Source organism: Pelobates fuscus, chromosome 1 (genome assembly GCF_036172605.1).
Source record: "Pelobates fuscus isolate aPelFus1 chromosome 1, aPelFus1.pri, whole genome shotgun sequence".
NCBI classification, from domain to species: domain Eukaryota; kingdom Metazoa; phylum Chordata; class Amphibia; order Anura; family Pelobatidae; genus Pelobates; species Pelobates fuscus.
The window spans coordinates 495,022,698-495,038,146 of NC_086317.1; the positions used below are offsets into that span (position 1 = coordinate 495,022,698).

The following is a 15,449-nucleotide window of genomic DNA, read 5'->3' on the forward strand; positions in this document are numbered from 1 at the left end:
GTCCAAGACTTGTCTCTTACAAAACACCAAAACGTGTCAAACTGAAATCATTATTGCAGAACTCCTGTATCTCACGTTCAAGTGATTTTTCTAACAAATTAAAAAAACTTGATAATCACTAGCCTGCTCCCCAATCATCAAATCACTAATACAGCTCGAGTAATTGATTAGATATTTGTACAGGTTCTGATCTAAAAGGTTTGTCTATAAAGAGTGTTTGGCTACACTGCGCAAAGGAAGACATGCAGTCAGGAGAGGAGCGCGTGGCAGCACCACGAGTTTTGACGTATTAAATTATTTCAGGTAAGTTAAACTTTTATTTTCATGAAGGGACCTAAATAATAATGGCCAATAGGACCTTAGGTTAGAGTAGGAGGAAATTTACAGATAGGAGGTAGTAGAGGTTTACTAAGAATACAGAAAGGGATAAGGTATGTCATAGTACAGTTACAGTGCTCGGGTATTCTGATATCGCATCCATAGGTTATATTAGAAGGTAATAGGAGATGGTACTCAGATAGGGGATTAGTATGTCATAGTACAGTAACAGTACTCGGGTATTCTGATATCGCATCCATAGGATATATTAGAAGGTAATAGGAGATGGTACTCAGATAGGGGATTAGTATGTCATAGTACAGTAACAGTACTCTGGTATTCTGATATCGCATCCATAGGTTATATTAGAAGGTAATAGGAGATGGTACTCAGATAGGGGATTAGTATGTCATAGTACAGTTACAGTGCTCGGGTATTCTGATAAAGCATCGATACATTATATTAGAAGATAATAGGAGATGGTACTCAGATAGGGGATTAGTATGTCATAGTACAGTTACAGTGCTCGGGTATTCTGATAAAGCATCGATACATTATATTAGAAGATAATAGGAGATGGTACTCAGATAGGGGATTAGTATGTCATAGTACAGTAACAGTACTCTGGTATTCTGATATCGCATCCATAGGTTATATTAGAAGGTAATAGGAGATGGTACTCAGATAGGGGATTAGTATGTCATAGTACAGTTACAGTGCTCGGGTATTCTGATATCGCATCGATACGTCATATTAAAAAGATAATAGGAGATGGTACTCAGATAGGGGATTAGTATGTCATAGTACAGTTACAGTGCTCGGGTATTCTGATAAAGCATCGATACATTATATTAGAAGATAATAGGAGATGGTACTCAACTAGGGGATTAGTATGTCATAGTACAGTTAAAGTGCTCGGGTATTCTGATATCGCATCGATACGTTATATTAGAAGGTAATAGGAGATGGTACTCAGATAGGGGATTAGTATGTCATAGTACAGTTACAGTGCTCGGGTATTCTGATAAAGCATCGATACATTATATTAGAAGATAATAGGAGATGGTACTCAACTAGGGGATTAGTATGTCATAGTACAGTTACAGTGCTCGGGTATTCTGATAAAGCATTGATACGTTATATTAGAAGGTAATAGGAGAAGGTACTCAGATAGGGGATTAGTATGTCATAGTACAGTTACAGTGCTCGGGTATTCTGATATACCATATAGTACTCAGGTAGGTACTTACTCGAGAGCAGACGCCATGCAGTCCCGTCGCTATGGCTTTGGCTGGCGACTCACAGCGGAAAACATGACACTTTAGTAACTGGCTCACTTTATCTCTTGCAACATAAGCAAAGTCCCTGAAAGGATAATGAAAGCAAAAATCAACACAAAACAACGGAGGAGAAATCAACAGAACACCCCAAGGAGGCACGTTTACCGTAGTAAAATATTACAAATTTGCTTCAAATTTATTAACTTGACAAAATATTCAATGATGTCAAGCGACAGGAACAGAGGTGCAGATGTCATTTGACAATACGGAGCAGGGTTAGCACGCAGAGACTCAGTTTGACCGGTCCAACATATACACCCCGTGGTATGTGAGCAGGGAAATAATCCATTCTAGAGATAGAATTATACTTAATATAGTGGCTGCTATGTTTTATGTCAGAAAATGACAAGTCTCACTGCACATGTGTAAGAAGATCGAGGGACACTTCTCTGAGACACCACCACACAGAGGACGACATGTGGAGGGTCTAAGTGTTGTGGCGGAGTTATAAATTACAGTACAATCATTTCTACTAAATAATTACATTCAGGGTCACTCAATGTGTGTTTATTACAGATTCAAATGAAACTCATTATGTTCCACCTACCTCTCTCTGTATCCAGCAGCAGCATGAAAAGTAGAGGGAAGAGACATTATTATTATGATATTTATAGAGCGCCGTCAAATTCCGCAGCGCTTTACAATGGGTGGACGAACAGACATGTAGTTGTAACCAGACAAGTTGGACACACAGGAACAGAGGGATTGAGGGCCTGCTCAGTGAGTTTACATGTTAGAGGGAGTGGGGTATAGTGACACAGGAACTGAGGGGTTGAGGGCCCTGCTCAATGAGCTTACATGCTAGAGGGAGTGGGGTATAGTGACACAGTAACAGAGGGACTGCTCAGTGAGTTTACATGTTAGAGGGAGTGGGGTATAATGACACAGTAACAGAGGGATTGAGGGCCTGCTCGGTAAGTTTACATGCTAGAGGGAGTGGGGTATAGTGACACAGTAACAGAGGGATTGAGGGCCCTGCTCAGTAAGTTTACATGCTAGAGGGAGTGGGGTATAGTGACACAGTAACAGAGGGACTGAGGGCCCTGCTCAGTGAGTTTACATGTTAGAGGGAGTGGGGTATAATGACACAGTAACAGAGGGATTGAGGGCCTGCTCGGTGAGTTTACATGTTAGAGGGAGTGGGGTATAGTGACACAGGAACTGAGGGGTTGAGGGCCCTGCTCAATGAGCGTACATGCTAGAGGGAGTGGGGTATAGTGACACAGTAACAGAGGGACTGCTCAGTGAGTTTACATGTTAGAGGGAGTGGGGTATAATGACACAGTAACAGAGGGATTGAGGGCCTGCTCGGTGAGTTTACATGTTAGAGGGAGTGGGGTATAGTGACACAGTAACAGAGGGATTTAGGGCCCTGCTCAGTGAGTTTACATGTTAGAGGGAGTGGGGTATAGTGACACAGTAACAGAGGGATTGAGGGCCCTGCTCAGTGAGTTTACATGCTAGAGGGAGTGGGGTATAGTGACAGTAACAGAGGGATTGAGGCCCTGCTCAGTGAGTTCACATGTTAGAGGGAGTGGGGTATAGTAACACAGTAACAGAGGGATTGAGGGCCTGCTCAGTGAGTTCACATGTTAGAGGGAGTGGGGTATAGTGACACAGTAACAGAGGGATTGAGGGCCCTGCTCAGTGAGTTTACATGTTAGAGGGAGTGGGGTATAGTGACACAGTAACAGAGGGATTGAGGGCCCTGCTCAGTGAGTTTACATGTTAGACGGAGTGGGGTATAGCGACACAGTAACAGAGGGGTTGAGGGCCCTGCTCAGTGAGTTTACATGTTAGAGGGAGTGGGGTATAGTGACACAGTAACAGAGGGATTGAGGGCCTGCTCAGTGAGTTTACATGTTAGACGGAGTGGGGTATAGTGACACAGTAACAGAGGGATTGAGGGCCTTGCTCAGTGAGTTTACATGTTAGTGACACAGTAACAGAGGGATTGAGGGCCCTGCTCAGTGAGTTTACATGTTAGAGGGAGTGGGGTATAGTGACACAGTAACAGAGGGATTGAGGGCCCTGCTCAGTGAGTTTACATGTTAGAGGGAGTGGGGTATAGTGACACAGTAACAGAGGGATTGAGGGCCTGCTCAGTGAGTTTACATGTTAGACGGAGTGGGGTATAGTGACACAGTAACAGAGGGATTGAGGGCCTTGCTCAGTGAGTTTACATGTTAGTGACACAGTAACAGAGGGATTGAGGGCCCTGCTCAGTGAGTTTACATGTTAGAGGGAGTGGGGTATAATGACACAGTAACAGAGGGATTGAGGCCCTGCTCAGTGAGTTTACATGCTAGATGGAGTGGGGTATAGTGACAGTAACAGAGGGATTGAGGGCCCTGCTCAGTGAGTTTACATGCTAGAGGGAGTGGGGTATAGTGACACAGTAACAGAGGGATTGAGGGCCCTGCTCAGTGAGTTTACCTGCTAGAGGGAGTGGGGTATAGTGACAATAACAGAGGGATTGAGGGCCCTGCTCAGTGAGTTTACATGTTAGAGGGAGTGGGGTATAGTGACACAGTAACAGAGGGATTGAGGGCCCTGCTCAGTGAGTTTACCTGCTAGAGGGAGTGGGGTATAGTGACAGTAACAGAGGGATTGAGGGCCTGCTCAGTGAGTTTACATGTTAGAGGGAGTGGGGTATAGTGACACAATAACAGAGGGATTGAGGGCCCTGCTCAGTGAGTTTACATGTTAGAGGGAGTGGGGTATAGTGACACATTAACAGGGGGATTGAGGGTCCTGCTCAGTGAGTTTACATGTTAGAGGGAGTGTGGTATAGTGACACATTAACAGGGGGATTGAGGGTCCTGCTCAGTGAGTTTACATGTTAGAGGGAGTGTGGTATAGTGACACAGTAACAGAGGGATTGAGGGCCTGCTCAGTGAGTTTACATGTTAGAGGGAGTGGGGTATAGTGACATAGTAACAGGGGGATTGAGGGTCCTGCTCAGTGAGTTTACATGTTAGAGGGAGTGTGGTATAGTGACACAGTAACAGAGGGATTGAGGGCCTGCTCAGTGAGTTTACATGTTAGAGGGAGTGGGGTATAGTGACATAGTAACAGAGGGATTGGGGGCCCTGCTCAGTGAGTTTACATGTTAGAGGGAGTGGGGTATAGTGACACAGTAACAGAGGGATTGAGGGCCCTGCTCATTGAGTTTACATGTTAGAGGGAGTGGGGTATAGTGACACAGTAACAGAGGGATTGAGGGCCCTGCTCAGTGAGTTTACATGTTAGAGGGAGTGGGGTATAGTGACACAGTAACAGAAGGATTGAGGGCCTGCTCATTGAGCTTAAGTGCTAGAGGGAGTGGGGTAAAATGACACAAAAAGTTAAGGATAGTATTAGACTAGTGACAGTTGCAGAAGAGTAATCAGTTGGGAGCTATTTACAGTTTAATTGATACGCTTTTATGAAGAAGTGGGTTTTTAACGATTTTTTGAAGGAGTGGAGACTGGGTGAGCATCTAACGGAGGAGGGAAGTGAGTTCCACAGGAACGGTGCACACACACAGGACACCGCGTGCCGTATGATGCGCAAAAATAGTAGGAATTATAGATTGTAGATTTATTATTCAGCGATATGAAAAAAAGCTAAATATTGTAACGTAATGCCAAAATGAACTGCTAACCTGAATGTTATTGTAGCGGAGAGGTAGTATAATCCACAAGGTCTCCGCTGGTAGACAGGAAAAACAGGCAATAATCCAAGTAGGAAGGTACAGCATACAATAATCCAGGTAGCGTTATATAATCCTTCCCTCCCAAGAACTAGACGACACATAGGCTGGGAGTCAACTGAGGTCTTTATTCACAGTTCCAGTATTTATGCAAGTCCCCATGCAAGGGATTTCCATACTGACATAACAGGGGCATTCTCCACATTTCTCCCATCAGGCACTGCTGGACGAGATTGATACTCCCAATAAAATATACAGTTAAGTGGATTATCCCTCCGTGCAGCAGAACGGACAATTTATATTAAAACCCATAACTTTGGCAATATTCGTTACATTTAGACGTATGGACGTTTGGTAGATAGCTGGGGTCTGAGCGCACATTTCGTGAAAGTACCGCTCAGATCCCAGCTTATATAACCGAACGCCGCATGAAATACACATTACATTTATGTTCGCTTCAAACTAACGATTGAGCTTAGGGGACCACTTTACCGAAGAACCGGCGTCCCGAACGGCTTGGAAGTCCAGCGGTAGTCGTGCCATCGAGTAGTCGATTTTAGTTCCAGGCGCTCGACGACCAAATACCGCTGGACGAACAAAGGATCCAAAATGTCCGACCGCCGCGTGGTCGGTAGTCGAACGACAGCCACCTTGAATCCTCTTAAATACCGATTGCAACATTGTTGCAATCCTTAATGAGGGCCACACGACCTCCTGTGTGTGGTCTCCCTTCGGTAGTTTGGTTGTTTCACGAACAGTGAGGAAATTCACCGTTCGTGAAACGATTTGCAGGGGGCTGGCGGCTTTTCTTTCCACCAGCATACGAATACTATTACTTGTGTGAACCACATTACAACCACTTGGTTCTTAAAGGCATACATATGCAATAACATAATACATACACAAAGGACAATATACAGTGGCTGTGTTTGCCACAGTTATACAATCTGAAATACAAAGGGCACACAAACAATGCACAGGGAATTCACGAGGAACACGATAGTATCAGGAATACAAACATCGATTCTGACAATAGAGTCCAGGGATGGCTGTTTAGGTCCCCTTCCTCCTTAGGTAGCTTAGGAAAGGTGAGTTTACGTACCTTTTCCCCCACGTCTATCTCGCAGAGCCTGGCTGACATCATCAATCTTGATGATCTCAGTCAATGAAATGCATGCACGGCAAAACACTGCGCCAATCAGCATCTCCTCATAGAGATGCATTAAATCAATTAATCTTTATGGGGAGCGTGGAGACACTGAACGCAAGCATGCTAACCACCAACCAGAAACAGTTTTACATCTACACAAGTCGGCAATTAAACATTCATCTTCTCACAGACTTTACTTCTCACCCACGACACAACAGGTACAGACAATATCTCTCACCCGCCATCATGGCACCACGACAAAGGGCACAGACAATATCTCTCACCCGCCATCATGGCACCACGACAAAGGGCACAGACAATATCTCTCAACCACCATCATGGCTCCACGACAAAGGGCACAGACAATATCTCTCAGCCGCCATCATGGCTTCACGACAAAGGGCACATGTAACAGATTGCCTGGCACCCCGACTGGGTACCTCCATTAATGGATGCTCCTAGTGCTTCCCGAGGACTCCAAGCACTCTGCCAGACACCATAACCACTGTAGACTCCCACGAACCGCCACAGCTTGGTTGGGGTCTCGCCGTCTTCCACCCACTCTGGACCCAAGACCAGGGTTCAGCTTCCATTGGGTAGACCTCTCTTAACTCCAGAGGGCAGGAACCAGGAACAAGAACAAGCTCACTCTGGGGAGTATTGTGATATAGCAATCCCCAGAGTGTGTGCAATTCTCCTATCCCCCAAACATGAGCCGGAACTTCATGAAGGTACAAGATGATCTGTTTAATCAGCACCAAAGGGCTTTCTTTTATGCAAGTTTTCAGGCCAAAAGCACACCCCCTGGACATGGTGGTAAACTGTGACAAAAGGGACACAAACCAATGGGAACACCAATTATCAAAATAACACTCCCACATACATAGTAAAATCCCTCCCCTCTATCCTGAAGATAATTGGCTTAAGGAACTGCAGTAAACTCAATTACCTCCAGGTACAGAAAACATCTTCATTTTACACTAACAGTAAAATACATAATTCTTATTATATCACACAGAACCCCCACATTTAACCTATCCGCAGATAGCTCGGATCTGAGCGCCCAATATAGGTGAACAGCACTCAGATCCCACGAACAGAGTAATTTGTCATGGGGTTAAAGGGACACTCCAGGCACCCAGACCACTTCTGCTCATTGGAGTGGTCTGGGTGCCAACTCCCACTACCCTTAACCCTGCAAGTGTAATTATTGCAGTTTTTCATAAACTGCAATATTTACATTGCAGGGTCAACTCCACCTCTAGTGGCTGTCTATTAGACAGCCACTAGAGGTCACTTCCTGGGTTCTAGCACAGGTTTCCTGTGCTAGAGCGTCGCTGGACGTCCTCACGCTGTGTGAGGACCTCCAGCGTCGCTCAAAACCCCATAGGAAAGCATTGAAATGATTTTTCAATGCTTTCCTATGGGGAGACGTAATGCGCATGCGCGGAATTTCCGTGCATGCGCATTAGGTCTCCTCGGCCGGTGAGCGAGATTAGTCTCGCCCACCGGCCGACGTAATCACTAGGAGGAGCGTCGCGGAGGCGGAGACAGCGGCGAGGGACATCGCCGCTGTCCCAGGTAAGTGACTGAAGGGGTTTTCACCCCTTCAGTAACCAGGGATTGGTGGGTGGGAGGGAGAGGGACCCTCCAGTGCCAGAAAAACGGATCGTTTTTCTGGCACTGGAGTTTCCCTTTAAAGTTTTGCAAAGGCTGATTAAAGATTGAGGAGGGACAAAGCAGCCAGTTTAAACTGGTCTTGCCGTGTCCCTGGGACAACACCCTGCTGGAGAACAATGGGATAGGTTTTAAAGGGGGAGGGGTAGAGGCACATTCTCCCATGGATTTAAAGGGCAGAAACAGTCTTTTAGAAGTCCCAATATGCCCACATATAGTTTTTAAAGGGCCATACACCCCAGGGCCATAGTCATGAGGCAGGAGGCTGGCAATCAGGCTCCTCCAAAAGCCAAGGGGCAAAGGGCAGTTGGTCACATAAAAACCCAGTGACAAAAGGCAGTTTGTCACATATCTCCCCTTTGGGGGGGGGGGGGGGTGGCTAACCAGGTACCTGACCTGTCGGTCAGTGCCTGAGTTGGTCGATATACCCACCCACAATAAACAAGTACAGGAATAGCCCACCCACAATAAACAGTTACTGAACCTGGGGATTCCTCCGGTGGTACTGGGCAACATGCTGTGGGGACTTGGGGGGCAGAGGCCAGCTGGACACCGCATGCCACTACTCGAAAAGTAGTAGGGGATTGTAGATTAATTATTCAGCGATATGAAAAAAAGCTAAATATTGTAACGTAATGCCAAAATGAACTGCTAACCTGAATGTTATACAATCTGAAATACAAAGGGCACACAAACAATGCACAGGGAATTCACAAGGAACACGATAGTATCACGAATACAAACATGGATTCTGACATAGTCCAGGGATGGCTGTTTATGTCCCCTTCCTCCTTAGGTAGCTTAGGAAAGGTGAGTTTACGTACCTTTTTTCCCACGTCTATCTCGCAGAGCCTGGCTGACATCAATCAATCTTGATGATCTCAGTCAATTAAATGCATGCACGGCAAAACACTGCGCCAATCAGCATCTCCTCATAGAGATGCATTAAATCAATACATCTTTATGGGGAGCGTGGAGACACTGAACGCAAGCATGCTAGCCACCAACCAGAAACAGTTTTACATCTACACAAGTCGGCAATTAAACATTCATCTTCTCACAGACTTTACCTCTCACCCACAATACAACAACAGGCACAGACAAAATCTCACAGCCGCCATCATGGCTCCACAACAACAGGAACAGACAATATCTCTCAACCACCATCATGGCTCCACGACAAAGGGCACAGACAATATCTCTCAACCACCATCATGGCTCCATGACAAAGGGCACAGACAATATCTCTCAACCACCATCATGGCTCCACGACAAAGGGCACAGACAATATCTCTCAGCCGCCATCATGGCTTCACGACAAAGGGCACAGACAATTTCAAAAGACCAGGGTTCAGCTTCCAGTGGGTAGACCTTTCAACTCCAGAGAGCAGGAACCAGAAACAAGAACAAGCTATTACAAGAGTATTGTAATATAGCAATCCCCAGAGTGCAGGCAATTCTCCTATCTCCCAAACATGAGCCGGAACTTCATGAAGGTACAAGATGATCTGTTTAATCAGCACCAAAGGGCTTTCTTTTATGCAAGTTTTCAGGCCAAAAGCACACCCCCTGGACCTGGTGGTAAACTGTGACAAAAGGGACACAAACCAATGGGAACATTAACAACACGACAACAGGAACAGACAATATTTCTCAGCTGCCATCATGGCTCCACGACAACAGGAACAGACAATATTTCTCAGCTGCCATCATGGCTCCACAACAACAGGAACAGACAATATTTCTCAGCTGCCATCATTCCAAGACAATGGGCACAGTCAATATCCCTCATCTGCCATTATCGTTCCACAAAGGGGCACAACCAAAACCTCTCACCTGCAATCATCACTTCATGGACACGGGAACAGCTCATATCTGCACCCAACACAGTACCACAAAAGCAGAACCTACCTCCACCACTCTAGCACAAACTTTCTGTCGTGCCTGCCACCATCTCCCAACCACAATGGGCACAATTACCTCACATCTTCTACGATATTCAAAATGGGCAAAACATGGATCCTCACCCACAACAGGCACAGCCTTGCAATCTCCCACCTGCTACAACGGGCACAGCCTTGCAATCTCATACCTGCTACAACGGGCACAGCCTTGCAATCTCATACCTGCTACTACGGGCACAGCCTGGAAATCTCATACCTGCCACTACGGGCACAGCCTGGAAATCTCCTACCTGCCACTACGGGCACAGCCTTGAAATCTCATACCTGCCACAATAAGCACAACATTGCAATCTTTCCCCTGCCACAATAGGCACAGCCTTGCAATCTTTCCTCTGCCACAATAGGCACAGCCTTGCAATCTTTCCTCTGCCACAATAGGCACAGCCTTGCAATCTCCCACCCACCACAATGGGCACAGTCTTGGAACCGCACCCAGCACAATGGGCAGTGTCTAGGAACCGCACCCAGCACAATGGGCAGTGTCTTGGAACCGCAACCAGCACAATGGGCAGTGTCTTGGAACCGCAACCAGCACAATGGGCAGTGTCTTGGAACCGCAACCAGCACAATGGGCAGTGTCTTGGAACCGCAACCAGCACAATGGGCAGTGTCTTGGAACCGCACCCAGCACAATGGGCAGTGTCTTGGAACCGCACCCAGCACAATGGGCAGTGTCTTGGAACCGCACCCAGCACAATGGGTACAGTCTTGGAACCTCACCCACCACAATGGGTACAGTCTTGCAATCTCACCTGCCATCGTCTCTCCCCACTCCCCAGACTCGAATGCTGACGATTGGCTGTGAATGGAGCAGGGTATGTCCTGAAGAGTCATACAGCTTCAGTGAGCTTTGATCGAGAACCAGCAACATGTTGTGACCCTGAAACACAAAGTGCAGGTAATAAAAGGTGTCAATATACAATGTATTTTAGAATACAGCAGACTTTCAGTGTTCAGCTAGCACATGCAAATATTCCAAGTCAGTCCTATCTATACCTACTTATCCTAAGTTATATCTATACATACCCAACATTTACCAACATCCGGTGATACACATATGCACCCAACAAATATTAGCTAAAACCACATATACCTACTTATCCCAAGCTATATCCAGTGATAGGTGTATATACCCATTATTTAGTAGCTATACCCAGTGATAGCCGCATATACCCATTATTTACCAGCTATATGCAGTGATAGCCGTATATACCCATTATTTACCAGCTATATCCAGTGATAGCCGTATATACCCGTTATTTACCAGCTATATGCAGTGATAGCCGTATATACCCATTATTTACCAGCTATATGCAGTGATAGCCGTATATACCCATTATTTACCAGCTATATCCAGTGATAGCCGTATATACCCGTTATTTACCAGCTATATCCAGTGATAGCCGTATATACCCATTATTTACCAGCTATATGCAGTGATAGCCGTATATACCCATTATTTACCAGCTATATCCAGTGATAGCCGTATATACCCATTATTTACCAGCTATATGCAGTGATAGCCGTATATACCCATTATTTACCAGCTATATCCAGTGATAGCCGTATATACCCATTATTTACCAGCTATATCCAGTGATAGCCGTATATACCCATTATTTACCAGCTATACCCAGTGATAGCCGTATATACCCATTATTTACCAGCTAGATTCAGTGATAGCCGTATATACCCATTATTTAGTAGCTATATGCAGTGATAGCCGTATATACCCATTATTTACCAGCTATATCCAGTGATAGCCGTATATACCCATTATTTACCAGCTATATGCAGTGATAGCCGTATATACCCATTATTTACCAGCTATATCCAGTGATAGCCGTATATACCCGTTATTTACCAGCTTTATCCAGTGATAGCCTTATATACCCGTTATTTACCAGCTTTATCCAGTGATAGCCTTATATACCCGTTATTTACCAGCTATATGCAGTGATAGCTGTATATACCCATTATTTACCAGCTATATGCAGTGATAGCCGTATATACACCCATTATTTACCAGCTATATGCAGTGATAGCCGTATATACCCATTATTTACCAGCTATATGCAGTGATAGCCGTATATACCCATTATTTACCAGCTATATGCAGTGATAGCCGTATATACCCGTTATTTACCAGCTATATGCAGTGATAGCCGTATATACCCGTTATTTACCAGCTATATGCAGTGATAGCCGTATATACCCGTTATTTACCAGCTATATGCAGTGATAGCCGTATATACCCGTTATTTACCAGCTATATGCAGTGATAGCCGTATATACCCGTTATTTACCAGCTATATGCAGTGATAGCCATATATACCCGTTATTTACCAGCTATATGCAGTGATAGCCGTATATACCCATTATATACCAGCTATATCCAGTGATAGCCGTATATACCCGTTATTTACCAGCTATATGCAGTGATAGCCGTATATACCCATTATATACCAGCTATATGCAGAGATAGCCGCATATACCCATTATTTACCAGCTATATGCAGTGATAGCCGTTATGGGCTCAGGGTTGCAGGGTAGGGGTTTCTCTTGCTTGGCTGGAAATTTCACAAGGGACATTTGTCATTACATGTTTGAATTATATGGACAAATTGGAGTGTTTGTTTTGGTGGGGTGGAGGGTTTTTTTACAGTAAGAAACTCAAGGTGTTATGGGAAGAGAAACACCTTGAGTTTCTTGACCCTCTGTGGGTATAACTAACTTATAACTCCCCTTGTCCCCATTCACTTTTATGAATCAATCTGGGTAAAACACAGTGGCTGTCAAGGGACAGCTAGGAGGGTTTCCTGATTCCCTCTCCTGGAACGACTGTCCAAGTGAAAGTGAGAGCTTCGATAAGGGCGAGCTTCGATAAGGGCAAGCTCTGAATTTGATGACTTTGTGGTAATTAAACCAATATCATCCGGACAGGCCGAGAGACTGATATTTATTATTAGGGATTAATAATAGGGATTAATAATAGGGTTTAAAGAACTCCCCAAGGTTAAAAACAAATATGGGTGGTAACGCGTGGCGGGCTCCCGCTGGGTAGCAGGGCGCGTGGCGGGCTCCCGCTGGGTAGCAGGGCGCGTGGCGGGCTCCCGCTGGGTAGCAGGGCGCGTGGCGGGCTCCCGCTGGGTAGCAGGGCGCGTGGCGGGCTCCCGCTGGGTAGTAGTGCATCTTACCTCAGTCAGGCTTTGGTTATGGAGAGACAGTTGACGTATACAGCTATTTACAGCAACACTACTTCTCCCAGGAGCCAAATCTTCTTCTGTCATCTCAACCCAACCAAGAGATTGCACGGGAAAACTCTGAGAGAGACAAAATGTTTTGTGAAAATCAGAAAGTGTGAGGCATCACACTGTGAGAAACATTAACATTTTAGATACTCATGTTGGCAGAAATGCCCCTGCTTGCCAGCCTCCTGCCTCAGGACTATGGCCCCTTCAATAGACCTGGCGTTAATATTTACAAAGGCTCTGTTCACGCAATCCGGATTATGTGGTTCGGGAACCGAACAGACGCACGAACCAGAGACCACCCGGAAGCTTGTTAAACCTTTTAAAACTTGGTAACGATTCTAACCACAGTGTTCTAATTGTTTGTCTGGGTGGCCGCTATTCGCATGAAAGACCACGAGGTGGCGGCCCTCTTGGAGAAACGGCACCAAACACACAGGCTGGACACCAGGAGAGACGGCACCAAACACACAGGCTGGACACCAGGAGAGACGGCACCAAACACACAGGCTGGACACCAGGAGAGACGGCACCAAACACACAGGCTGGACACCAGGAGAGACGGCACCAAACACACAGGCTGGACACCAGGAGAGACGGCACCAAACACACAGGCTGGACACCAGGAGAGACGGCACCAAACACACAGGCTGGACACCAGGAGAGACGGCACCAAACACACAGGCTGGACACCAGGAGAGACGGCACCAAACACACAGGCTGGACACCAGGAGAGACGGCACCAAACACACAGGCTGGACACCAGGAGAGACGGCACCAAACACACAGGCTGGACACCAGGAGAGACGGCACCAAACACACAGGCTGGACACCAGGAGAGACGGCACCAAACACACAGGCTGGACACCAGGAGAGACGGCACCAAACACACAGGCTGGACACCAGGAGAGACGGCACCAAACACACAGGCTGGACACCAGGAGAGACGGCACCAAACACACAGGCTGGACACCAGGAGAGACGGCACCAAACACACAGGCTGGACACCAGGAGAGACGGCACCAAACACACAGGCTGGACACCAGGAGAGACGGCACCAAACACACAGGCTGGACACCAGGAGAGACGGCACCAAACACACAGGCTGGACACCAGGAGAGACTGCACCAAACACACAGGCTGGACACCAGGAGAGACGGCACCAAACACACAGGCTGGACACCAGGAGAGACGGCACCAAACACACAGGCTGGACACCAGGAGAGACGGCACCGAACACACAGGCTGGACACCAGGAGAGAAGGCACCGAACACACAGGCTGGACACCAGGAGAGACGGCACCGAACACACAGGCTGGACACCAGGAGAGACGGCACCGAACACACAGGCTGGACACCAGGAGAGACGGCACCGAACACACAGGCTGGACACCAGGAGAGACGGCACCGAACACACAGGCTGGACACCAGGAGAGACTGCACCGAACACACAGGCTGGACACCGGGAGAGACGGCTGTGACAAAAGTAACCTCGTCACTGGCTTTTGAAGGGGCCTGTTTGCCAGCCTCCTACCCTGTGATTGTGGCCCTGTGACAAACTGAACCTCGTCAAGGGTTCTTGGAGGGGCCTGCTGGCCAGCCTATTGCCTCAGGACTATGGGCCCTGCAATATACCTTGCCCAATGCACTTTAAAAGGCTCTGTTCATGTGAGTTAAGTACTTTTGTACTCCAGACAGAGGGACTGACAGTCCTAATTCTCTGGAACTATTTTGGGCATGGGACCATGTGCACGGTGGGTCAAAAATAAGACTTCCAGGAATTTCCTGAACCCCTGCTCTGATCTGGGTGATTTTTGGATATGTTGTTCATCCAGATCAGGGATATCAGGGGTTGTATGATTTATGGGGATATGCCGTGTTTTGGGGTTTTGTTAAATATGTGCTTTTTCTGCCTGGAGGTAATTGGGTTAATATAGTATCTGATCAAATTATTTCACAGGCAGAGGGGAGGGATTGTATGTTTGCATTGGGAGTGTCGTACATTTAATTACTGTTCTGATTGGTTGGTAGCAATTGTCATCCTGTCCCCCACAA

General features: G+C 46.5%; 1 protein-coding gene across 1 annotated transcript in view; it reads right to left on the bottom strand.

Moving 5' to 3' along the window:
* Positions 1-15,449, bottom strand: part of APBB1 (amyloid beta precursor protein binding family B member 1) — a 46,013-nt gene that overhangs the window by 8,988 nt on the left and 21,576 nt on the right. The window contains exons 6-8 of the mRNA XM_063433341.1: positions 13,341-13,466; positions 10,896-11,023; positions 1,569-1,683 (exon numbers count right to left, since the gene is read on the bottom strand). Of these exons, the coding sequence (XP_063289411.1) occupies positions 1,569-1,683; positions 10,896-11,023; positions 13,341-13,466 (369 nt within the window). The remainder of the gene's footprint in view (positions 1-1,568; positions 1,684-10,895; positions 11,024-13,340; positions 13,467-15,449) is intronic.